The sequence below is a fragment of the Marmota marmota genome, unplaced genomic scaffold, assembly GCF_001458135.2.
Source record: "Marmota marmota marmota unplaced genomic scaffold, marMar, whole genome shotgun sequence".
In the NCBI taxonomy this organism is placed as follows: Eukaryota; Metazoa; Chordata; class Mammalia; order Rodentia; family Sciuridae; genus Marmota; species Marmota marmota.
Window position 1 is genome coordinate 60,328,905 of NW_025999968.1, and position 25,701 is coordinate 60,354,605.

At 58.9% G+C, this 25,701-nt stretch overlaps 2 protein-coding genes across 11 annotated transcripts in view; one reads left to right on the plus strand and one right to left on the minus strand.

Annotated features, from left to right (window-relative positions):
* The window catches only part of Mx1 (MX dynamin like GTPase 1), a 30,600-nt gene extending 28,447 nt beyond the window's left edge, over positions 1-2,153 (plus strand). For all 4 annotated transcript variants that reach the window (XM_048803698.1, XM_048803697.1, XM_015478790.2 and 1 more), the window contains one exon: positions 1,601-2,153. In XM_048803698.1, the coding sequence (XP_048659655.1) occupies positions 1,601-1,831 (231 nt within the window). In that variant the 3' untranslated portion in view covers positions 1,832-2,153. The remainder of the gene's footprint in view (positions 1-1,600) is intronic.
* A 3,994-nt stretch (positions 2,154-6,147) lies between these two features.
* Tmprss2 (transmembrane serine protease 2) overlaps positions 6,148-25,701 on the minus strand; it is a 35,809-nt gene continuing 16,255 nt past the window's right edge. For 6 of the 7 annotated variants that reach the window (XM_048803700.1, XM_048803704.1, XM_048803703.1 and 3 more), the window contains 11 exons: positions 22,502-22,588; positions 21,702-21,821; positions 17,843-17,969; positions 16,592-16,702; positions 13,722-13,765; positions 11,970-12,138; positions 10,617-10,792; positions 9,641-9,736; positions 9,231-9,373; positions 8,658-8,810; positions 6,148-7,510 (listed from right to left, as the gene is read on the minus strand). In XM_048803700.1, coding sequence (XP_048659657.1) covers positions 7,499-7,510; positions 8,658-8,810; positions 9,231-9,373; positions 9,641-9,736; positions 10,617-10,792; positions 11,970-12,138; positions 13,722-13,765; positions 16,592-16,702; positions 17,843-17,969; positions 21,702-21,821; positions 22,502-22,588 — 1,238 coding nt within the window. In that variant the 3' untranslated portion in view covers positions 6,148-7,498. The remainder of the gene's footprint in view (positions 7,511-8,657; positions 8,811-9,230; positions 9,374-9,640; positions 9,737-10,616; positions 10,793-11,969; positions 12,139-13,721; positions 13,766-16,591; positions 16,703-17,842; positions 17,970-21,701; positions 21,822-22,501; positions 22,589-25,701) is intronic. The other variant, XM_048803702.1, reaches the window with a different exon arrangement.

Here is a 25,701-nt window from a genome sequence, read left to right on the forward strand (position 1 = left end):
CTGGTTTCCAGACCCAGCCCTCCCCACTCTGGGCTGCGGTGGGCAGAGTGTCTCTGTGTGCACCTTGCACAGCCCGCAGCTCTGCCTGGATGCCCTGTGCCTAGGGGGCCCAGGGGCACTGTGGCTCGTGGCCTGGTGCAGCGCATGGGTCCAGGTGGAGAGCACCCTCGGAAGGCAGGGCTGGCATCCAGGTCCCAGCCCCATTCCCTGCAGACTCAGGGCTGCAGACCCGGAGTGAGCCGATTGGGGGTGGCAGGAGTGCAGGGCCCATCCCGCAGCCCCTGGCACCTGTGTGCTCAGGCTGCCCCAGGGGGCACAGGGGATTTGGGGAGAGGGTGAGGTGTGACGGAGCAGAACGGCTGACCCTGCAAATGCGTGGCCACCACCCCGTGGGAGCCTGCAGCCTGCCCGAGGAGCAGCCCTTCTCCAGGGTCTTGTGGCTGCTCCCAGGTGACTCCGTGCTCTGCAGAGCTGCACTGCACCTGCGTGTTCTCCTCCTTCTGCACAAAGGCTCGCAGGCTGCCCACGGCCCTGCACCTGGCCCCTCGCACTGCTCCCTGGAGATGGGTCCACTCAGATGCCAAGAGCAACCTGGCTCCCCCAGTGACTGCCCAGTGTCCCACGTTAGGGTGGAGCACAGGAGTCCATCACCTCTTGACAGCACCATCTCTTTGCAGCCTCTGCTACCACAGGGATGTTGCAGAGGTGACCCTGTCCACAGCCCATGCCTGTGGAAGCCTGCAGTGCCCGAGCCAGGTTCTGCAGGCAGACAGGACCAGAGGGATATGTCTAAGAAGTCAAAAATTGGCCACTGACTGTGGCCAGTGACTGTGGAGCTGGAAACTGGGGCCAAGTGAGCCGAGCCCGCGGCTGGGGTGTCCTCTTGCCCTGAAGGCCTTTCCCTGACTGGACAAGGCCCACCCACAATGTAGAGTCATCTCCTTACTTAGGGCCAGCTGACCCTTGCATGCCCAGGTCCCAGCATGTCCCCCAAGGGCCCCTTTGCCCGCAGCCGTCCCCTCCTGCACAGCAGCTGGGGCTCCCACCCACTCGCCCCAGGCGCACCTTGCTCTGCTCCCTCTCAGCCTCCCCTGCAGCAGCCACTGGGTGCTCCTCGCCTGCCTGGCGTCTTCTTCGCTGGCATCTGACCACACGCTTCATCTCCTGGGCCATCCCAGAGGGTCCTGCCCTGCACCCTGCCTCCCAGGGAGGGAGACTGAGCCCCAGAGAGGTCGCAGGACTTGCCAAGCTCCAGCACATGCCGATTTCCTGAGGTTGGCCTGTGCAGAGGAGCCGTCAGGGATGTGGTTTTGTGCCGAGTGTGTTGCTGTCTGGTTTAGGAATGTCTGCCTCTTCCACGAGGACGAGCCGATGGTCAGGGAGGCTGGGAACACTCACTCCAGCTCGGTCTTGGACACCTGTGGGGTGGTTCTCTGCCCCGTGCAGGGCTCCCCCCGTCCCCAGCACAGAAGCCTCTGTCGGGACTGAGACCAGGCGAGGGCCTGCACCCCCAGTCTGGGTCCGTCCAGGGTTCCTGTGGGGAGGTCAGCGTGCCCTGCTGACCTGGCCTCGGCTCCTGTGACCTGTCCCTTCCTCCCAGGAGGCTCACAACCGCATCTCCAGCCTCGTGCCCTTGATCATCCAGTTCTTCGTCCTGAAGACGTTCGGCCAGCAGCTGCAGAAGGCCATGCTCCTGCTCCTGCAGGACAAGGACGCCTGTGGCTGGCTGCTGAAGGAGCGCAGCGACACCAGCGACAAGAGGAAGTTCCTGAAGGAGCGGCTCTCGCGCCTGACCCAGGCTCGGCACCGGCTGGCCAAGTTCCCTGGCTAAGGCTGTGTGCACCAGGTCCACAGCACAGGGAGGCGGCCCTGGCCTTTCCTGGTGGCTCTGTGACGACTGTCCCCCAGCAGAGAGGGAGCATGAGCCCGGCTGCCCAGGCAAGGGCTCTGCTGGCCCCTGGATGAGGGTTGGGGGCTCTGGGAGCCTGTGATTCCCAGTGGTCAGAGGAGAGCCCTGAGCTGGGCCAGAGGGCTCAGCGCCCTGCCAGTGTCCTTCCTGATTTGTAATGTCCTCTCAGGAGCCTTGTCTTGCTGTGGGTGGGAGGGCTCGTGGTGGGTGTCCACCTGTCCCTAATAAACCCTGCTGCCCGGCACTTCTCTGACACGTTTGTACCTGGGGAACCCTGAGTATGGCAGGAGGAGGGGCCTTGTGCCCGACCTGCCCTGACGCTGCCCTCCCCAGGGCCTGGAGGACAGAGGACCGCAGCGTCCTGCTGTTTCCTAGAGATGGCCGGGAAGGGGGCAAGCTTGGGAAGCCATGACCTCAGGTTGTCACTGGTACCTGCTGGGCGCCTGGCCTGCAGGTGAGGCTCTCTGGGTCCTGGTGGAGAGGACGCTCTGCCAGTTCTGCTGAGAGGTCCTGGCCGAGAGGGCGGCTGGTGGGGTTTGCAGGACGGAGAGGCCCTGTGTGGCCAGCAGGGAGACCATGGGCAGCAGGAGCCACACCCCACACCCGAGCCTCCATGCTGCTGCTTGACCTTCATCCCCTGGGGCCACCAGGCCGGAGGGCAGCCGTGCAGCAGTGCCCCGGGGACGGGGCAGCCGTGGCCTTGGCCCTCAGAGGAGCAGTGCAGCTCTGGCCTTCAGGAAGGCCTGAGCCCACACAGAAGGCAGGGAGCACCCCCGGCACGAGGGGCAAGGACCAAGCAGCAGGGGGACATTGTCTAGGACACTCAGGCCGACCAGTCCTGCTGGGGCCTGGGGTCCCTGTGCAGCCACAGCCGGTGATCCTCTAACTCTGCTGCCCGTTGACAGGGAGGGCCTCAGGCCACACTGGACGCTGCCTGTCAGGGGCAAGGTGGGTCTGGGTTATGCCCCTGCCCCTCCCAGGCACACCCCGACCCAGATCTCTTCTGACCATGAAGCTTCTTAATCAATCCTTGGACGGTGTCGGGTTCGCCTCCAAGACGGGATGCAGGAGCACTGTGGGCTCGGCATAGTCCGCAGCTGTGGCAGGTGTCTCCACGAGGTGGGGGCTGCCTGTGCCCCTGCAGCAGGACCCGGAGCCCGGGAGCGCCAGAGCTGACCGCCGGCTGCAGTTGGGGAAAGGACTGCGCCAGTTCATGAGGCTGGGTGGGCAGGGCCACTCCTTGTTTGGTTTTTTGATTTTTGTGGTGCTGGGGATTGAACCCAGGGCCTTGGGCATGCGAGACAAGCACGCTACCATCTGAGCTGTGTCCCCAGTCCCCGTGCCACTTCCTAATGGCCCCAAGTCTCTCCAAAGACACCACTTATCCTCTCCCTCCAGAGACACCCCCAGGCTCTCCCTCCAGGCACCCCAGGCCTCTCCCAGTCCTGCCTGGGAGCAGCCCTAAGGCTGATGCGTTCGCCGTGGCTGCCGCCCTCTGGTGGCTGCTAGAGTCATTGCCCATGGTGAGGTCCCATGGCCAGGTCCCTTGGCAGGCTCTGCCCAGTCTTGCAGGGACTTGCAGTTCTGTGGGACAGAAATGGAATCTGAGGTTTCCAGACCTGACATGGACTCTGCTGTGTGCACTTTTCCTGGAGACCCCTGGAGGGTCTGGGGGGAAGGTGGGTCTGGAGCACCTGGTCTCTAGAACCCGGTGGCCCCTGGAGGCTGGACCGTGCTGGGGAGGAGCTGGGGGCTGGCGTGAACCTGGCTCCCTGACCCTCTGGACTCGGCTGTCCTCTCCCATGCCAGGGCCTCCGCCCTCAGTGCAGTCCTCCTGTGGCTCAGAGCTGGACCTCTACCAGCGTGGGGAAGCCCAGGGCAGGCTCAGTCCCTTGAGGAAGGAATGGATCCCAGGGGCAGACCCTCCCCCAGGCGGCCATGAGCCCCAGAGGCCTGAGGTTGGTCCAGTTCCCCTTTATCCTCCCCCAGAAACAGCGCTCCTGGGAGTGCAGGGGTTTCAGATGGTCTGAGTCCCCGTCCCAGCCGGGGGGCTCCAGGTGGTCTGTGGCTCTTGGGGCTCAAACACCGACCGTGGGTTTGTTCCCCCTGAGCGGGTGGCTACGACAGGGATGTTCTCAGTGTGACTTTCCAGTAGTGAAAGTCCCAGCTCCTGCCTCAAACACTGGGCGCAGCTGGTGAGCTGGCTCCCGGCCATGCCATGCTGTCCAGCCCTGTGTGGGCTTGTGGGGCCGTGCAGGGCAGCTCCAGGTCAGCTCTGGTCACAGCCTTGGTTCTGGAGTCAGAGCCGGATCCACTGAGCCACGGCAGAACTAGAGCAAAGGGCTCCAAGCTTGCCAGGGACCTGAGCTTTGGGTGACTGTCCCCAGGGACTCTGCCAGAGGTGGACCCAGCCCTCATGCCCAGGCTGGGCTCAGGCTCGGCCAGCTGCAAGCTGCAGCACCGGCTCAGCCTGACCCCAGCTCCCTGATGGGCACGCTGGGTGGTTCAGGCCAGGCCACTTCCTGTGGGGGGAGCAGCGTTCCCTACAGGAAGTCACTCTTCTTGTCTCTCCCCAGCTTTTCCTTTCAAGTGAAGTCATTCTCGCCCCAGATCAGTCATTCTAGAGGAAGTCATTGTCCACGGACAAGACCATGGGCAAGCACCACACCTGCTCTGCTCTGAGGGACACTGCTTACCTTGATTCCAGAGCCCTCCCTGCTGAAGCGCCCGTTGCTGAGGCTTATATGTGACCTCCAGCTAGCCAGCAGCCCTTTGGGGACTGGTGGGGAGAATCTGCCAGTCCTGTGCATCCCAGTGTCCCAGTCCCAGGGAGGCTGTTTTAGGGACTTTTTCACTGCTGGGACTAAAGGATCTGACCAGAACAATTTCAAAGGAGGAAAAGTTTATTTGTAGGCTCATGGTTTGGGAGATCCCAGTCCAGAGAAGGTCAGCCCCATTCCTCGGGGCTTGAGGTGACGCAGAACATCGCGGCAGGAGAGTGTGGTGGAGGGAAGCAGCTCCAGGATGATCGGGAAGGGGACTCCACTGGCCAGATACAAATACACACCCAAAGCCGCACCCCAATTCCCACCTTCTCCAGCCAAACCGGCCACTTCAGTTAATCCCATCAAGGACTCATGCTGATTAGGCTAAGCCTCCGCCCATCATTTCTCCTCGGAACCTTCTTGCCTTGACTCACACGTGAGCGTTGGGGGGACACCTCACATCCAGACCACAACAGAGGCCCACAGGCGGCCTGTGCTCGGCTCCCTCCAGTTGCCGCTGTTGGGCTGCGTCCTCTCAGGGGCTGTTCATTGCCCTGTGTTTGTAAATCTGAGTTTGGCTGGCCGTGTCCCTGTTCTCCACAGCCAGGGTGCAGCGCCGCAGCGCCACTGTGGAGGCCAGCACAGGGTGGCGCAGCCTCTAACGGAGACACGCGCTAGAGCCCTGGTTCGGGCTGTTGGGGGCTGCTGGATGGGAATGCCGTCCGGGGACCCACCAAGATAGTCAGATGTGGCATCTGCACGGAAACACGTGGAGTGGGGGCTGTGTGTGTCACTTTTGAGCGTATCGTGCCCAGGATGCCCGGGAGCCCAGCTGTCCCCCCAGGAGCAGTGTCAGTGCTGCCGTCCCAGATCCCTGGAGCTTCCCCCAGAACCACTGTCCCCACTCAGAGCCTGTCATCCAAGACAACCCAGGGCTTGGTCGAGGCTTCGCTCTGTTTTCACTTTCTTCCATGTGGACAGGTTTGGGGAGGGAAGCCAGCCATGGTCGTTTCCTCCAACCCTCTTACACGCTGAGGATGCTCAAGGAAGAGAGGCTTTCTGCCCCAGGTGGGGAGAGGCACCCAGTCTCTCTCCTGCCTGCATCTCCAACTCCAGGGCCTTGGGATGGATACACCGGAGGAGGCCTTCCTGCCACCGTGAACCAACAGAGACTATGGAAAGGACCTGACTGTTTTGGTCAGGCTGGGCCCGAGGACCTGGGTACCCTGGGCACAAAGGTGGGAACGGGTGGCTCTCAGGGCCCGAATCTGGGAGAGGTGGGAACCTGGACAAGGCCCCTCCAGGAGTCATCAAGGGTCACATCCCACAGGACAGGCTGTGGGAATCCAGGGACCTGGCCTGGCCAGGTGCTCTGACCAGCATACCCTCCCCCAGGCCGGGCCCGAACTCGTTGTTGAACAAGGAGAGGCCACCCAGCCCTGCTGCCCGGCACAACTGCAAAGACTGGATGAATACTGGAAAAAAGCACGCACTTTATTTGCATAGTATCCTGTCATTGAATTTTACAGCTTAGAACAGACAGAGAGCAGGAGACGAGTTGTGGTGCACACCGAGAGGAGACGCACCGAGAAGGGAGTGTTTGGGAGCGTTTGGCCACTTCCAGGAGCTTGAGCATCCGGCCTGGGAGGAAGGTCCCCGGTGCTACTCCACGGGGGTGTGGGGGAGCACCCACCCTCCCCGGCAAGCCCAGTGGGAGCAGCACATCAGCCACTGGAGCCACGAGAGCTGGCCACGATCAAGGTGGTCACACTCTGCAATGTCACAGCGGGCCCTCCCTCCAGTGGAAACCCAGGGCCACAAGGGGCCACAGGGAGTGCCGCACACACCTGTCCCCTCTGTCACAAGCTTGGGGGCTTTTCTTTCACACTCCTCTGCAGGACCTTGAGTTAGGAGCCAGCTGTCAAGTGCGAGAGACTCAAAGGCCCGCTGTGTCTACGGGGCACAAGTAGAGCTCAGGGAGCCCAGTGCGGGCAGGCGTCAGAAGCCAGGTCCCAGAGCACCGAGGTAGTCTAGGAGAAACCAGACCTGGAACCAGGGCTTCCGGATCTGCACATCCCTGAGTCCCCAGAGGACCTCGGCCTCCATGGGACGAGCCGGCCCTGAGAGGGTTCCCGAGGGCTGGGCTCAGCCCACTGGCAGCCAAGGGGCCAGCACAGGCTCTGAGGGGGAAGGGAGGAGGCACAGGGAGAGGCCAGGGCCAGGCTGCAGTGGTTGGAGTGGGTCTGTGTTCAGCCCCGGCTCTGAGGGCTCTGCCTACACTCTCAGCCTCAAAGGTTTCTGCTGTCCCAATAAGTGGCCAGCATAGCTGTGCCCTAGGAGGGCTGGTCCCTTTGTTTCCAGCCAGCATCCACCCTGGGTGCTGAGAAGGCACTAAAATATGACCAGCCACCTAGAGACCAGGTGGCAAGGTGCCCATGTGCCTGCCCTCAGGTGGCCCTCCCTGGCCACCAAGACCCCTGCCCTCCCCCTCTTCCCTCTCAGGTCATCCAACCACTCAGAGGTCACCCCTCCACACTCATCCAAAGGGGGGCAGCAAGGCTCAGGAGGAAGACCCAGCAGGGCAGCGCCTGCATGCATGTCCCTGGAGGGCCTGCCACCCCTCTGGACAGAGAGTTGGGGGAGTGGACAGGGCGGGCCTGCAGCCTGCGGATGCCAACAGCAGCAGACGACAAGTCACTGTTTAATCAAAGTGAAAGGACCTGGGATCATCTGGAAAGGCACACACGCCAGGGAATTAAATCAGCCCCAGGGGTCCTTGGGTACGACGTTGAGGACAAGGGAGTCGTGGACACGGCCACACAGGTTAGCTGTTCGCCTGTTCAGAAGGAAAAAGAAACAGACGCTGCTTTCTTCAAACAGCAACAGGCAGGCTATTCCTCCTCCAGGTGCAGATGGCAGGGCTCAGGCGCAGGAAGCAGGGGCCAGGCTGCAGGCGGACGGGCGGTAGGGACCCCAGCACCTCTGAGAACAGGCTCAGCCTGGGAGCCACACTCGGCTGAGGACACCAACACCTCAGGGGTGTCACCGTGGAGTCCTTGCTTCCTACCCGCCACACGTCCTGACACCCGGTCCTCTGCCGCTGCAGCCACACACTCCCGCTCCTCTGCTCCCTCACCCCTGTGCCCAGCCCCCACTGTCCCTCCTTGTTGCCCCCAATCACAGCCACACCTGTCTGCGTGCAGCCACCTGCCCCTCTCCAGGTGAGGCCCAGCCCCAAGGTAACGTGAAGGCCCTGCACCCAGATGTCATTGAGGGGACAGAGGTAGAGCACTGCCCCTGGTCCTGGCCCTCCTTCAGCCCCTGGGACCTTGGGGACACGAGGAGAGGAAGAGCATGTCTCTCACCAGTGCCAGCCTGGAAGGCGTCAGGACCTGAGACTATGGGCGGCCTGCTGCCCCTGAGCTGGGGACACTCAGAGCTCTGCCAGCAGAGGGGCTCAGGGTGGCAGGGCAGGATGGCAGGGCAGGGTGGCAGGGCAGGGTGGCAGGGCAGGGTGGCAGGGCAGGATGGCAGGAGCCTGGGGTCACCCTCTCCATGCTCCTTACCCTGCTGCAGGGTCTGGGGACCCAAGGCCCCCAGACACTCCTGCACCCCTTGAGTGTGGGGGCTGCTCAGGGCCCTTGGGAGGTCCCCATGCGGGGGGCGCCCCATCCGACTCTTCCCTCTGCTCCCTGCCCCTCACCACAGGGTTCAGTTGATGTGGGCGGTGGTGACTGGCCAGCTGAGCCGGCTCCAGTGCAGAGGGCAGAGCCCCGAGGAGGGTCCTGCTGGCTTCTGCCACCAGCACCACTGGGCACCAGGGCCTGGGGACACTGGATTGGGGGAAGGTGATCTTGATCTAGCTTCACTGCAGCCGTGGGAAGCAGGGTGGCCTGGTGCATTGGTGGCCAACCAGCTTCTCGCAGCAGAAGCTGGCCTCCTCTCAAGGAGACGGAAACCCAGTGGAAAGGACAGGAAGTTACCCTCATCTGTCGGTAGATCCAGTCTGTGAACACCGTCATGTTTCCGTACACTCCGGGCCTGTTAGGCTTGGCACACCCAGATCCCCAGCTCGTGTCCCCAATCAACCACCAGACTTCATTCTTCAAAGTGACCAGCGGCCCTCCACTGTCCCCCTGGGGGACACAGCAAGTTACCGAGAGTAGAAAGGCTAGTTGCAACCCTCAGCCCATCTCAGAGCACCTAGAGGGCGCAGGGTCAGGGGTTAGGAGTGGGGGTGCCGTCCGCCCTCCACCCCAGGAGGCAGGCTGCGGCATTAATGGACACAGGCGCCCAGCTCAGCGTGGCCAAGAGGCCGGCTGTCTGTGGTTTAAGTCAGCACACTCCCTCCTGCTGCCCGGCACTTCCCCAGGGAAGGGCTCTTTCCCAGGAAGCCAAGCACAGGAGGCTCTCATGCTGTTGGTGACCACCAGTCCCCACAGCTGCCCCAGAGCTATATCACCAGGAGGCTTCACAGAGCCCCGCAGAGCATGGACCCTCACAAGGGATCGGCAGGAACTGGCGAGGCTCAGAGTTGAAGAGAAACTGGCAATTACCTGGCAGGAGTCGATGTTGCCCTGCAGGTACCCGGCACAGATCATGGCCGGAGTGATGAGGTTATTGTAGACATATTTGCTGTTGCAGCGGGAGTGCTCAATGAGGTGCACCATCGCAGCGTTCAGCACGTCCGAGGTCTTCCCTAAGAACAGAGGCATGGACCAGCGGCTCTCAAGGGCGAGTGGATGTCCTTCCCTGAGGGCATGCCTGCTGTCCCCTCCCTCTGCCCATCCTGATCCCAAGCATGGCGTGCTAAGTAGGGTCAGTGTGTTTTTCCCCATTAAGATGGGGCAACGGAGGCACAAAGCCAGGTGAACTGCCTCAGATCATCAACCACTGAAGAGCAGAACTGAGACTCAAACCAACTGCCCACACCTTGCCCCGCTGGCCTGCATGCCCTGAGCCTTACCTTTCTCATAGGTGGCCCCCCACCCAGAAATCCAGCACGGCTGTTGTGCCTCCAGCATCATGCCAGGATTGGGCAGGCACACGGGCTTCACCCTGTCTGTGCCAAGAGGAGGAAACCATGAGCCCTGGGAGTCCAGCAATGGCCTCAGGCAAGAGACTGTGCCTGGCCTGGCCCTGTGCATAGGCAGCCCCCACCACCCTGCCCCGAGAACCCTGGATGCCTATGTGCCTTGACACCCCCACTGTGTGCCCTGGCAGGCCCCTCTTTCTAAGAGGCGAGAAGTTCCCCTCTGAATCCTGTGACATCGTTGCTCCTAAAAACACACGTTCAGCACAGTGGAGCCTCTGGCTCCTGGCTCCTGGTGGGCTCCCCTGAGAGCCCTTTCCCACCTTGAAGGAAAGTTCTTCATGGGGAGGGGGAGGCTCTGCTTCATCTGCACCCACTTGGGGCTAGAACATTCCAGACCTTCGCATAGACTAGTGTGGGGGCCAAACAGGAAGCTGAGGGGAGGCGCTGGTGTAACCCATGATTCTAAAGGACATCACTCCCTGAGTGTACGCGGGGAATAGAGCTCTCTTTAGAAACTGCAAGCCTCATGCTCCCAGCTGGAGGCGATTCCATCCCCGCAGACGACTGGCAATGTCTGGAGACAACTTTGATTGTCTCGACTAGTGGATGCTACTGACCTCTAGTGGGCAGAGGACAGGGACGCTGCTAAACGTCCTGCAAGGGCCAAGCAGCTGCACATCAATGAGGAGCAAATCTGGCCATCCCTGCTTCCCTTCCCCACACCAGGGCACTCCTGGCCTCTGCCAAGCCCTCCTCTAGCAGTGCCAATCTGTTCAGTGCCAATCTGTCTTCCCTGACCACGCGTCTCGCTAACAACCAGCATCTCTCTCCTTACAACCTGGCCCAGCACCACCTCACCCTGGCCACCTGCACCACTGAACGTCAGCATCGCTCCAGCCACACGTACCATTGAACGTCAGCGGTGTCTGCAACTTCATAAGCGCAACATCGTTGTTCTTGGTCTTGGAGTCATAATTGGGGTGAGAGATCACTTTCTCGACCCGGTGTCCACTTCCATAGAGCATGGAGGACTGTCTCAGAAGGCCTGCGAACGCCGTCCAGTACCGCGGGCTGTTGAGAGGCCTGGGAGACAGAGGCACAGCACGCAATGTCTCACCCCGCGCCAGGCGGTCTTTGAAAACTACGAGCTGGAGCTGCTGCCCAGGCTGAGACGACTCCCCAGAATGCAGAGCAGGACTGGGCAGTGGGGGGCTCCACCTATCACCCCCCCACCCGTGCCCCTCTTTCTGCCTCCAGCTGAGGACTCTGGCTGCTGTGGCTGCTGCACTGGCCCACAAATGGGCCCTGAATCTGCCCTAAAGTTGCAAACCCTGTTTCTGGCAGGACTGGGTCCTATTAACCTTCAAATGTCAGATCATTTCCTGGTAGACAGCAGGTACTCAAATACAAGTATGCTAATAAACACTTGGACTCTAATAATAATCGAGACATTCCCTTTATCCAAGGATTTTATTTGGGATCTGAGGGCCCCCAACTGCTAGAGAGCTCTCAGGATCCAGGGGCCTGAAGGGAGAGACAGAAGGGGACACTCCTGGGCGAGACATGGACACTCCCTGCACCTTTACAGCAGCCCCCGTAGAGCAGGGCACACCTGTGTGATAGGTGCAGACCATGTAGGTCAGAAACACTGAGTGACCCGTCCTAGACACACAGCCAGAGGACGGCCAGGCCAGGAGTGAGGCTTCCTGCAACACAGGCAGGTGCCAAAGTAGACACTAAGAAAAGGAAGCGGGCGGGGGCAGTACCTTCCACAACCCCCACGCATCCACCCCTCCCTGCCCGTCTGCATGGGCACGAGGTCCCCGAGTGCATCTGAGGGCTTCTCCTGGCACAAGCATCCGGGAGAGGGGAGGCCCGACAGCAGAGGCCCGGAAGGGCAGGGCAGGGCAGGGCAGGAGGGAGGCTGCAGGGATCGGGTCACAGCCATGAGCACAAGCCACCCTAGCTGTGTCGCAGGGCCAGGGCCAGGGCCAGGGCCAGGGGCACTCTGCACACACCTGCTGAGAGTGGACGTGGCCTACCCACACTCAGCCATGCTTCTGGCTGAGAGGTGTCACAGTCTGCCCAGGGCTCATGGTTTCCTCCTCTTGGCACAGACAGGGTGAAGCCCGTGAGCCCCACTCGCCTGTGGAAACGAAGGCCTTGGAGCTTCACAGCCCTGAATAAGGCCACAGAGTCTCACTCCAAACCCAGCGTCCTTGCCACCCCCACCACCCGACAACAAGGGACGTGGACATACTCCTCCACACAGTGGGCAGCGGTCACAATCCACTCAGGGGTGATGATGGAGCCTCCGCAGACGTGGATGTCTTGGACGTGCAGGCTGACCTGCCAGGGCCAGTCACCCAGGTTGGCGTTGGTTCCACCCACGATCCTGCTCTGGCGCCGCAGAAAGGGGCTACCACACTCTGGGGGACAAGCAAACGTCAGTGGGAAGCCAGCCCAGCAGGAGACCCCTGGCACCTGGCCCCCAGCCCAATCCTGAGGGCACAGGGCTCCCACCCAGGGGTTCACCAGGCAGGGCAGTCGGCAGGACTGCCCCCTCGCATTCCCTGCATTAGGGGTCCAACAAGAGGTGTCATAGTCGACCCTTGGTAGAAGGGAGAGCTCCTGACTCTGCAGATCTCCCCAAGTATGAGAGTGAGGGGTGACTGAGGGGAGTGAGGAGAGTGAGGGGTGACTGAGGGGAGTGAGGAGTTGGGTGAAGAGGAGAGTGAGGTGGTGAGTGAGGAGGGAGTGAGGAGGTGAGTGAGAAGGTAAGTAAGAGGGGAGTGAGGAGAGTGAGGGGGAGAGTGAGGAGGGAGTGAGGAGGGAGTGAGGGGGAGAGTGAGGGGGAGAGTGAGGAGGGAGTGAGGGGGAGAGTGAGGGGGAGAGTGAGGACTGGGTGAGGCCATGGCTGAGGAGGTGAGCGAGGAATAGTGAGGGGCAGGGAAGGCTGTGTGGCCTGAGTGTGGTGTGCCTCACTGTGGGTAGCCAGGCCTGGGAGTCCTCCAGGTGAGGAGGTGGTTGTACCTGAGGCCAGTGTCCTCTGCTGGCAGGAGAGCTGCCTCTCAGATGCCTGTGTGCCCCTCTGGCAGCCCTGGAGGCACTGGGGGACCGTCTAATGGACCAGAGCCAAGGGATCAGGAGAAAGGGATGGAGGGCGGGCATGGGAAGCCGTGGGAAGTCCCTTCCCAGGTGGGCAGGTGTGGGGTCCACTGGCCAAGTGCTTCCCGACGTGGCCTGTTGGCGCCTGAGGAGTGTGACCTGGCTCCTAGGAGCACCCATCAGGGCTCCTTCATGTGCCTCCTCATTGGGGTCTCCTTTCCCATGGGAGGGACATGGGTGTGGGGTGGGCGGCAGGCCTCTACTGGCCGTGTGGACACCCCTACCTAGAGGGCACTGAGCGCAGTCTTGCCGGGAGCCACTGATTCTGTTGGCTTCAGCTCGTCCAAGGAGCGGCTGAGCCTCAGGACCAGCACCCAGCGTCAGGGAGCAGGCCAGGCAGGCCCATGCTTCCAGGGCTTGGGAACCATGCTAATCCGAACAGAGATGTGCCGCCCAGCTGAAGCCGCGTCCGAGGGGAAAGGAAGGGAGCTTGGCATCTGGGCTCTCTCCTTCCAAGGCCCAGTGGCTACCGAGCACCAGATGGCCAGGTGGTGGCACTGTCATGAACCTGCCAGGGGTGTTGGGCTCAAACCCCAGGTCTACACAGAGGCTCTCTGACGATGCCCCTTCGCTCCCTGGCGAGGGAGCCCCAGGAAGCCTTTGGCTCAGGGGGGCACAAAGAACAGGCCATCAGGTTCCTGACCACGGTGGCATGCTCTTGGACCACTGCTAAAGACAGCTCAAGTACACCCAGATTGTCAATGGAACCACGGGGCTCTGGACACATCCCAGCCACTCCCTCGCCCTACACTTGCTGTGTCCCCTAAAGACACAGCGGAACACTTCTGTGAAGATGCAGGATGTTTCCTGCTTAGAAATACAAGATAAGCTGAGAAGTACTTACCCACGCAGCGTAAAGAAACCACTGTGTTTGAGGAGCAGCTATCACTGAAAGAGAAGAGGGGAATTCTGTCACCTGATAAAGGAGGAGATGCCTGGCTCGCAAATACTCAGAAATGAGATTTCCTCCCCCTGTTGTCTCTCCTGTCTCCCCAGAACAAAAGTGTCCACCCCTGGAGGCTTCAGAAAGACAACTAGATCTATAAAAGGGACAATTTAAAAAAGGGTGCCACTGAGTCAAAGTACCAGGTCAAATCTCAGCTGTTCAATACTGAGCAAGTTCCTTAAACCTCCTGTTCCTAAATTCCTTACTGAAAAAATAACAATCATGCAGATTGAGCATCCCTGATTTGAAAACTGAAATCAGAAATGCTCCAAATTCGAACCTTTTCAAACAACTACTTGGGAGCACTGTGGAAAATTCCTCGGCATCTGACCCCATGTGATGGGTCACCGTCCAATGCAGGCCTATCAAAACTGTCACCTCAAATCACCCTCAGCCTATGTGCACAAGACACAGACAACTCCATGGTTTTGTGACGAGACTTTGACCCAGTCCTCAAGTGGATCACTGCAGACATGCAAAGATTCCAACTGGAAAATCTGAAATGTGAATCATTTGTGGTGCCAAGCTTCTCAGACAAAGGTACTCAACGTGCAGGGCCAATCCAGCTGGCCGGGAGGGGAGGCCCGCGGAAGTGATGGTGTCCCTTTTGTCCTTGGAACCCAGGCCACCTGCTAGTGACAGGAGGCTACTCACTGGGAAACGTGCCTTCAGATGGTGACACTGTGTGTGCCGAAGGCAATATGACCAATGCTCGGCCTGGTAGAAGGAAAGAGCCACTTGTCCAGAGTCAACGTCCTTGGTTATGAACGACAAAGAAAGAAGGGGTGCCTTCCATCCCTGTCCAATAGAGAACAGTCCCCATACACTGAGGAGGGGGCCTCAGGCCGGGACACCAGAGCTGCGCCAGCACTGACCACTGGGTGTGGGTTCCATTGGACAAAATCTGTTTTGCAGTGACCAGACCACTCTGACGGACACAGAGCAGGACACTCACCCACGCCATGACGTGTCTAGACGCAGCAGGGACCTTGCCCAAGGCACACACATGAGCCAGCCTCGGGAGGCTGGCAGCCACAGTGTCACCGACACAGCCTGAGCCTCATGCGTTCCAGCTCCCTTGGAGAACTGCACCAAAGGCAGCACGTCCCCGAATCCCACATTGCCTGGCACTGCCCCAGCCTAGAGCCACCCAGGTGCCCGCCAGGTGCCCTGGCCACAACAGCTGTGTTCCAGGGCCTCCCCAGCTGTGAGGCACCAGAGAGGCTGCACAGAGGCAGACTCCTGCTGGAGGGAGATGCTGCCTGAGGACCCTAATGTCCACGGGTGCCACCACAGCCAGCAGCACCTGGGAACACCGCAGTTATTCAGGAGACCCTGGCAAGGAGCTACCCTGGAGACTCAAGCATCATGGGCGGCTCTGAGGGACCCCACCTGAGCCTGCCGTGCCGACAGGCGACACTCTAGACAATGACCTTCTCTTCTTTCCTCCAAGCCTGGCAGCCACCTTGCGAGTTCCCAGGGCTCTTGCCAAGGGACGGCAGCTTCTCCCCTCCCCTGCTCTGCCCGCCCCTGGGTGCCTGGCTTTTCTTGGCTGCCTGACTTCCATGTGAGGGAGGGACACAAAGACCTGCCGGCAGCTGTGTTTGGCCCCGCTGTGTGGACGGTCCACCTGGCCTGCAGGCGCAGCCCTGCCCTGGTCCCAGGACAGTGAGGCTGTGGCAGAGGTCAGCGCCCCACCCCACCTTGGACAGAGCCACCAGCAACACACACCAGTGCCCACCTCCACACAAGGAGAAGTGGGTCACCTCAGAGCTGGAGCCTAGGTGACAGTAAACCCCTAGGGACAAGTGACAGGACCTGGGGGTGAGAAACCTCATGTGCAAAGCACACTGCACCCTCCAGGATGACAAGTGTTCTGACAAGAGCAGGGGCCTGCAGGGGACTGGCAGAGGGGTGGCCAGTCCCTCTCTGCCCTCCTGGCCAGTGCAGCCACTGTCAGTGACTGCCCTGGAGCTCCCTGCCACCCATGGCACCCACCGTGACCTGCACAGGGTCACAGCTTAGCCTTGGGGTGCGGGAAATATTTGCCAAATGGAACTAGCCACCTGTGCCAGGCCCCTGCTGTGACGGACCTGACCCTGAGATGTTATTCTTGTGGATTCCTACCTATGGACTAAATGTGATCTGTCCCCAGACTCATCTGGAGTCTTACGTTAGTGGCATTATGAGGGCAGGAACTTAATCCAATTATGGTGTTTAAAGATGGGGCCCTTGGAAAGCTTAGATTAGATGAAGTCATTGCTTTAAACCTGGTGGCTGTATAAGGAAGTGGAAGGAGACCCACAAGACAGGTGCTCCCCTCATGAGGTGATGTGGTCCAAGGTGCCCTTGCCAGTGCCTGTGCCACACTGTTTGGACCTTCTACTTCTAGAGCCATGAGCCAAAATAAATCTCCAGTCTTTATAAAGTAGTCTGCCTCAAGTGTCTTGTTATAGTAACAAAAAGGTAACAGATGCATATTCCCTAGCATATGTACCTACACCTCTGGTACCTGAAGAATGAAAAAAAGTCAACTACCAATAACAGGGCAGACAGCAGAGGTCACAAACAAAATGGCAAATAAGTGTCAATCTCTTCCCAAGAACAAATCTGGAGCTGCTGAGAGCAGCCTGTCCTGCTTAGCTTCCAAACTCCTCCCAGTGCGGAACTCATCCACATCCAGAACAGCAGCTTAAAGAAATCAACTTGGGACAGTGATGTCCAGGGGTCCCCTGTCCTCATCACCACCCTCGACAAGGGAAAAACACCTGTGGTAGAGCTTTTTATAGAGATCGACGGTGCCAGCACTCGTGTTCAGCTTCATGAAGCTCACGGCACCGCTGTCGTCCACGATCCCCCGCGTGGAATAAAAGCTGTTCCTAAAAAACAAAAGGCTATTTAAACAGCGGTCACTTCAGAAGCCTTTAGAAGTCCTCGTCCCAGGCAGCACTTCTTCCAAGCCGTCCGCCGGCAGAGGTGGCACTTTCCTGCCAGATGGGACCTCGCTCTGAAAACTGGCAGAGGACATACCCTAGGACTGCGGAGGGCCACACAGGCTCCCCGGGAAGAGAAGGTGGCCACAGAGCACAGAGCCTTCCCCGCCCCGAGGGCCGCCCTGCCTCCCCAGGGATACAGCTATGTGGTCCATCTCCTCCAAGCCCACGTTGAGATGTGTCCCTGGGGTAAGTGTCCAGGGGAGGTGGGACCTCGAAGGGGCATGTGAGTCAAAATCCTCCCTTGCAAAGGGACTGATGCCTACTGGGGGAGGGGGTTATTCCTCCTGAGGGTGGCTGTTGGGGACCAATCCCAGCCTCTGTGTCACCCTCTCTCTCACAGGAGCACACTTGCCCATCCGCTTTCCCACCCAGAGGTCAACTGGCCCAAGCCCTCTCCAGGTGCCGGCACCATGGAGCACCATGGTCACACTTCCGAGCCAAAATAACCCTCTGCTCTGTACAATTACCCGGGCTCAGCTATTCTGTTACAGCAGCTGAGAACACTAAGACACCTGGCCATGTTGCTGAGCCCCTGGCCGGGAGTCCCAGCCTGGGACACTCCCTCCTGACTAAAGCCCTCAGTGGCTCCCCCCAGGCAGTGAGAGCTGCCTAGGATCAGCCAGGCCACCGCCAGTCCAGCCCTCCTGGCCGCTGCTGCAGCCGGCTCCCACCCAGAGAGGAGAGCCAAGCAGACTCTGCGGAGGCTGAGCGGCTCCTCCAGAAAAGAGCCACCCAAGGCCCTCAGCCTGCACCCCTGCCCGGGCACTACGGCCCCGGGGATCATTCCTGAGTCGCAGGGTCTACAGCGGCCAGGGAGCTGAGGCGGTGGCCATGGGCCGGGCTCACTAGACACAGGGGAGGGCGAGCTCTGGAGGCCCAGGTCCACCTCCCCATACATGGACCAGCTTCGGGAGGTGACCATGGTCTCCAGCACCTTCTCAGGAGGCGGAGACAGTCTGTCCTAAGTCTCTGCCGTTGGTCACTATCTCCATGTGGGGCCGCCCCCGGAGGCACCAGACTCACTTGTAGCCCATGTCCTTGCAGGCCGCCCTGGCGAAGTTCTCATTCCAATCATCCTGGCACACGGGGTGCCAGGCCTTCCGCTCTGGCGAGTAGACCTGGAGGATGAAGTTGGGTCCGTAGAGGCGAACTGCGTGAGAAGAGAGCTCTCCTGGGTCCCGGGCAACGGCACCGACCAAGGTGATCCCCTGCCACCCGAGTCCCGCCACCTGCCCCGGGCAGCTCTCCTCGGGCACTTACGAAGGGGGCCACAATTCTACGCAAGAGAACTGGACGGGGTGTTCAGACACAGACTCACGTAAGTGCTCACTGCCGAACCGTCCACGACAGCCCAAAGGGGACAGCCCAGTGTCCACCAAGGGAGGAAACAGGGCGGGCCCAAAGTGTGCGGCGGACTGTCATCTGCTGCAGATGGGAAGGAAGCTGTGACCCTGCCGCCGCGTGGGCGACCCTGAAGGCAGTGCCCTGCATAAGAGGCCAGTCCCAACGGCCCAGAGATCGCCTGAGACCGCTAGGAGCAATCACGCGGAGAAGGAGTCTAGGAAAGCCAGCCCCTCAGAGTGGGAGGAAGGAGGGCAGGGGGCGGCAGGAGCCCAGGAACCACGTTCTCCATCGATGGTGGATCCTCTGTGGTGGACCACGGCGCACACAGCTGCAGATGTGTAAACACCCGTGCACTGTCCACCTCACGAAGATGATTGTGGACTACAGCTCAATAAAACTGGGCTTAAAAATAAAGAAATAAGCTGGGCGCAGTGGCCCACGCCTGTAATCCCAGTGGCTTGGGAGGCTGAGGCAGGAGGATTACAAGTTCAAAGTCAGCCTCAGCAAAAAGTGAGGCGTTAAGCAACTCAGTGAGACCCTGTCTCTAAATAAAATACAAAATAGTTTTGGGGATATGGCTCAGTGGTCCAGTGCCCCTGGGTTCAATCCCTGATGGCCCCAAAATAAATAAATAAATAAGACAGAGGGTGAAAATTAAGTGTTCTTTAAGGAACTAGCTGACCTCTTGGTGTCCAGGCCCTGGGCTCTGCAGAGCACCCAGTGTGGCAACAAGGACCTGGCATCTAGGGCACTTTAAATGCCTCCAGATTAATGGACGTTTTGTCAAAATGACCTTGGCCTTGCAGTGGAAGCCCTCCCCTGTCTGGCCCATCCCCCCTGGAGTGGCCACACCTGGAGCCCTGGGAGCCCTTGGTGGGGTGGAATCTCGTGAGAAAACAAGGACTGCTGGGTGGGTCGTGGGTCACCAGGAACAACCCTGAGGACAGTGCTGCATGAGACCCAGCAAGTCACCGCTCCAAGTACGCAGTAAAGACGTGCCCAGTGTGGTGTCCACTCCGACGTGACACTGTTCCCCACAAACAGAAAGTGGCCATTGAGCCTCGAAGGAGACTTGGACGCAGCGCTCAGTGCAGGGAGCCCATCTGAAAAAGCCTCAAGCTCCTGGGCCCAGGACAATCCCGAAGGGCAGAGCCAGAGACCAATGGGGCCAGAGCTTCCAGGGCTCGACCCCAGGGCAGCCTATTCCGGAGGACGCCACCGTGACCAGCACGCCGCACTGTGCTTCCGTGGAAACCCACATGCTGTGGGGCGAGTCCTGGACTCAGTCAACACCTGTTTCCCCCTGGGCCTTCTGTGAGCCCAACGCTGCCCGGAGAATGAAGTCACGGGTTCCTTAGAAGGAACTGGACCTAACGTAGCTCCACAGGTAAAGGTGGAGCTGGCCCTGCAGAGCGTGAGGGAGACGTGAGGGTCCCGCCTCCTGGGGGTCCCAGGCTGCTCCCTCCCCCAGCCGCTGCGTCCACATGCGGACCAGCAGGAGCCACAGCAGGAGAGGGGGAGCCGGACAAGCCTCCAGTTTGTCTGTTGCTCTTCCTTTTAGGAACTAGGGATTTTTCCAGCTTTACCAAGGTCTAAAGGACAAACACTGAGTGTGTTCCGGGGTGCACCGTGAGGACTGGATTCCCGTGTCTGCCGTGAGAGGGTCACCAGCAGCGCTCAGACCCCCACGCCCCTCGCCCCACGGCCGTCTCCTTTTCTCTTTCGTGCTGAGAACACTGAGACCTGCCCTCTGAGCCCGTCCCAAGGGCACCATATTTGCTGCTAGCTACAGTTGCCACTCTTCAGTTTCTCTTCCGACATTCCCAGGAAGACTGGCGGGACAGCAAGGGCGAGAGCTGACCACTGCTGACACACTTACACGCGCACCTTGCACAGAAAGCTCCGTGCGTGGGGTTGGGACGTCCTTCCAGGTCAGAGCTGACCCGTGGTGAGAACCGCCTGCTCTAGGAGCAGGACGGTGCAGCCGTCTCCTCCCAATGAGAAGTCCACGTGGAACTGGGAGAATGGCAGGGAGGAGCCACACACGGCAGCACGCGGAGCCCCGGCCGGCGTCCCATGTCCTGCGTGTGCTGGCAGGCCTGGGGCACTGCTGCTGTGGCTGGAGCCAGAGAGCCCACCTTCCACCAAGAGCCTTCCTTCCCTCTCCTAAAGGGGGAGGAGGCAGCCCTTCTGGGGAAATGAGGCAGCGCTGCACCCACTGCAGAGCCCAGGAGACATGGCGTCAGAAGAGACCACGCCTCGGTCTCCCTGCCCACTCATTCAACCCAGAACAGGAACCCGGGGAGCGGCAGCAGCACACCTCGGTGCCACGGCACCTGGAGAGGCCCGCAGAGACGAGCACCGTGGGCTGGAGCTCTGACCCTCACACTCAGGCAGCCACCAACTGCCCTTGAACCCACCTCCACGAATCAACAGGAGATAGAGAGAGAGTCTCAGCTTAAAACCACAGTGAGATGTCACCTTGCTGCCGTGAGAACAGCTGTCACCAAAGAGGAAGAAGAGGAAGATGATGGGGCCAACAGCCAGGCGAGGAAAGAAGCCCTCGCTCCCGCCCGCGTGAGCGCCAACAGGAAGGGCCGCGGGGAAGCTGCTGGGCACCTCGAAAGAGCATCAGCAGAACTACTCTGTGAACCAGGGCCCAGGTCCAGGGGAGAGACGGCCACACCTTCGTCCAGCACTGCCCCGTGCACCACACCCACAGGTGCAACCTACCCACGTCCACCAGGAGATGGACGGGTAAAGAACTTGGCAGGCCCCAAGGAGCCTTGAGGGGAAGGGCAGCCGGCTGTGCGAGACGCCAGTACAAGAAGCCACACGCTGTCCTCACTTGTGCATGGGTGAGGAAGTCGCGCTCAGGGGAGCAGAATGCACCGTGACAGTCGCCACAGTCTGGGGCGGGGGGGGGGGGAGACGATGGCCAAAGGAGACATGGCCTCTATTAGACAGGAGAAGCCCCTTCGAGAGCTCTAGAGGGCAACCTGGGCAACTCAGGTTGGCAGAAGGTCGTGTGTTTGAAAATCACTGAGAGCAGATCTTAAGAGATCTCCCCGCAAAAAAGGTGAGTACCCCACAAGGTGATGCCTGTTGGGTAGCCTGGGCAGCCATTCTACAGGTGTCCCTACGCCACAGCAGCCCACTGTACACCGTGAATGTGGCACGGCTTTAACTTGTCAATCGACAGACCAACAATGGAAAATAAAGCAAACCCAAGTGCTCATGCTGTGACAAAAGAAAAGACTTTAAAGGCAGCTTGTCTTAAAGCCACACAGTGACCCCCAACTTCATATTTTAAGCAGCTTCTGGGCTTTTCACTGCGGCCCTGTGGCATTCATTTGCGAGCACATGGGTTTGAAGGCAGTCTCGCGGGCCCTGCCATGGACCTCCCACCCTGCTGTGTGACGCTGGACCACGAGTACAGCCCTTCTGAGGCCAGGCTCATCCTCAAGACGGGGACAGAGCTGGCTGGTCACCCCTTGCCCAGGCAGAGCTGCTGCTTCCCAGGGCCAGAGCCGCTCACCACATTGGTTCTCGTCCTCGCCGTTGGGGCAGTGCGCGATGCCATCACACCAGAAGGAGGGGCTGACGCAGGTCCCTGAGGAGCCACACTCCATCTCGGACACGGAGCACTTGTTCTCCACTAGCAGAGGAAACAGAGGCGGGAAGGAGACTGTCAGCCGAGGACCAAGGGGACCTCATGGAGCGCCATCATCCCCCCTTGAGCCCATGAATAAAAAAAAATAACTCCCCCAATTTTTAGTAAGTAGGGAATGTGTCCTTGTCACCAGCATGCACAAAAGGAATTAGGGCTGGGTATGGCATGTCCACAAGGCCGATGGGAAGGACCCTCCCAGGGGACTTCAGGGACCCACAAAGCCCCCCATGTCTCCACTGCTCCAGGGTAAAGGCAGAGACAGACACCCTGCTGCCCAGGGTACGGCGCGGGGCTGCTCTAGAGCAGCCACTGTTACCCAGTGAATATAGTGACCAGGGTTGGCCCCAAGGCGGGGGCCAGCTGTGCTCACAGAGCTGGTGCCACCTTGCTCTGGCAAGTTCTAACTGTTCCTCCTGTGGTGTGTCCAAACTACAGAAATGGCCCGGGATCGCCATGACCCACAGGCTAAGAGGAAGCCCACAGCAAGGTGGGACCCATGAGATGGGCTGCTCCCAGGAACAAACGATGAGAAGGAAGGTCCAGGCCACAGTCTCGGAGGGGCCTTGAGGCCTCCCCAGCCCAGGCAGCAGGGTCACCCTGTGCCCAGGACTGCAGGAGCCATGGCTGAGAGGTGGCAGCCGGCCCAGGGGGTTCTCTGAACTTACAGAACTTCCAGACCAGGACAGCAGCTATAACAGTGACCACAAGGAAGGTCCCGAGGACAAGAGTGACACACAGTACTTTCTTGGCCCCTGCAGAAAAGAGAAAGCAAGACACCTGGTGAGCACTGACCCTCCCGCCTCCCCCAGCACGTCCCAGTCCTGACGTTCCTCCACCAGCACCAGGGCCACGTGGAGCCTGCCAGGCCCTCCTCCCTCCGGCTGGAGTGGCTCAAGGTGACAGTACATTTGACACACAGACCTGCCCACCGACTGGCTGGGCCTCATCCGCCTTAAATGCACTCCAAACACCTTCATCAGCCTACGGCTGGCCGAAACCACGTGACCCAAAGCCCATTTCTAATGGAACATTGAATATCCCGTGCAATTTATTGAACCCTGGGCAGGGAACAGCAGACGGCTTCACAGGTTTACCTTCCCACTGTCATAAGATCAGAAACCAAAGTTGGACCGAGCTCAGTCAGGGCCGCCTGACCACCCGAGGAGGGAGCCCTGTTTCTTCTCTCTTGTTTCTATGCTGCTCAGGAGCCCCACACGTGCCGGCAAGCTTTCTGCCACTAAGAAATAGTGGGTTTTATACACTTAAAAAATGTGAGTTGACGTTGTAAGAACAATGTGTCTCGGGGGCCTGGCTTTTTGGAGAGCAGAACCTCTGGTGAATGAATCCCACCCCAGCCTCAAAAGCTCTGCTCCCTAGAAAGGGTCTTCAACTAGGCCAATGATGAATGGGAAAAACAGACAGGAAAAGCACCTCATTTCAGTAATGAGGAGCCTGAGCCATGTGACAGTGTCCCCCACTGTCATGGTCGCAGGAGAGGCACCCAGGGCAGAGGAACAGGTCTTCCCCAAGGCTGTTTGGAGAGCTGATCGTGTGCACCACCTCTCCCATTAGACAGCTTCCCGCTGCCTGTGGCTTCTTATGTTTTAGTTCATTAAATTTAAATGGAATTAAATAAAAGTATGTAACTCCAAGCACTCAGTAGTCACACGTGGCCAGTGGCTACCATACTGGACAGGGCAGGCATAGAACATCCCCATCACTCCTGAAAGTGCCCATCACACAGCACCAGCTTACACCCTTTGGTCCAAGGGCAGAATAAAGGCCCACTGCAGCTAAGAATAAAGTAATTTGAAGAAGGTCAGCAGTTTACTCTGGACAAAACAAAAAGAGAGCATTTTTTGTCAGAGGTGTGAACCAAAGTTTGCTTCAGAGTTTGGAACAGCCAGGCTCAGTGGCGCATGCCTGTAATCCCAGGGACTCCAGAAGCTGAGGCAGGAGGATCATGAGTTTAAGGCCAACCTCAGCAATTTAGCGAGGCCCTAAGCAATTCAGTGGGAACCTATCTCTAAATAAAATATAAAAGGGGCTGGAAATGTGGTTCAGTGGTTAAGCACTTCTGGCACCAAAAAAAAAAAAAAAAAATCCTAACATAGTGACAAATACCATGAAAGCACCCTGCCTCAGACATCTGTCCCTTATGCTGAGCTAAGGAGGGTGCCCAGCCTGTCACCTCCAGCAGTTCCCATGTGGCATGCAACCTCAGACTCTGGAGCTCCCAGAAGCTTTCTTTGAAAGAAAGGTAGAGAGGTGGGAGAGATTTGATGAGAAGGTATCTATTATTTATTCATTCATTCATTCATTTTGGTGCCAGGGATTGAATCCAAGGGCACTTAACCACTGAGCCACACCCCCAGCCCTCTTTTATTTTTTATTTTGAGACAGGGTCTTATTAAGTTGCTTAGAGACTCACCAAGTTGCTGAGGCTGGCTTCAAACCTTCCATCCTCCCGCCTCATCCTCCCGAGCTGCTAGGATTATAGGCATGTGCCACCGCGCCCAGCAAGAAGGCATTTAAGCAGACCCTGCCGGGCTGGTCAGGCGGTGTCCCCTGCTGCCCTCACCTGTATGCTCCTGGGCTTCCAAAAGTCAGTCAGAGCAAGAAATTAAGGTTCTGGAGTTGGAGAGCCAGAGAGGCCCATCTGCTGGGGTCAAAGCCACTCCTCCCTTCTCCTCACCACATCCTGCGGATTCTCCAAAGGCTCTCAGGCAGTAACAGACTTAATAACTCCCTGAGGATCTCGTCCCCAGTCACCAGAATTTCTGATTGACATCTGGGAAGTTGCACTCCTCACAGGTACGGCCCAAGCCGCTGGCCTGAGAACTGTGCCCAAACAAAGATCTAATCAAAATCTGGCTAAAGGTGGCCATGCCTCAAGGTGGCAGGGTAGAGCCCAAAGGAAGTTCACAGGAGAAATTCCAAATGGCCTCTTGGACCCATGACCAAGGACACTTCTCTCCTTGGATGACTCCCCTGAATGCCATTGTATCTAAGATAAAATAACTTGCTGAGGCTGGGGGTGTCGCTCAGTGGTAGTGGTTGCCCAGCAGGCACGAAAACAAGGCCCTGGCTTTCATCCCTGGTCTGGTGAGTTAGGGTCATCACACCAGGCATCTTTCACCTCCCAGTGAGGGTGGCAATGTGCCAGGTCTCCCTGGGGACCCGGGCACAGTCGGAAGCCTCAGCTTTACCTCTGGATGGGGATTTGCCCCAGTGCGAGGTCAGCTAGACTCGCCTCGGTCCTGGTTTGCAAAGGCTGCTGCGGAAGGGTTCGCTGGACCTACCATTCACCTGCATTAATCATTATCGAGCGGCCTGTGGCTGGCCCTGCCCTGCAGCTTCCAGAGTCAACTATTTGCATCACAGGATGGTTGACCTTTGATTTTCCAAACAGTCTTTCAGATGTATACGTGCTGCTGTGCCAATGGAAACTTGTATGGCTGCTGCTAGAACAATACATTAAGTGTGTGTGTGTGTGTGGTGCTGGGGATTGAACCCAGGGCCTTGTGCATGTGAGGCAAGTACTCTACCAGCTGAGCTCTCTATCCTCAGCCCCAAAAAACAAAAACAAGGTTCTATGTTCTCCAGATGGGGTACTTCTGGGTTACTACTTAAATCACTTGGAAAATAGTCTCAAAGCTGAAGATGACTCTTACAAAATGTATATCATGTCTTGTGATATATGTAATCACATGATCTTTAAAATAAAACCAAGGTGAGTTCAATAAATAATAAGTAAAAATTTTAAACGAAGAAAATTACTGGGTTGGGGATACAGCTCAATTGGTAGAGGGCTCGCCTTGCCCGCACAAGGCCCTGGGTTCAGTCCCCAGCACCACAAAAGAAA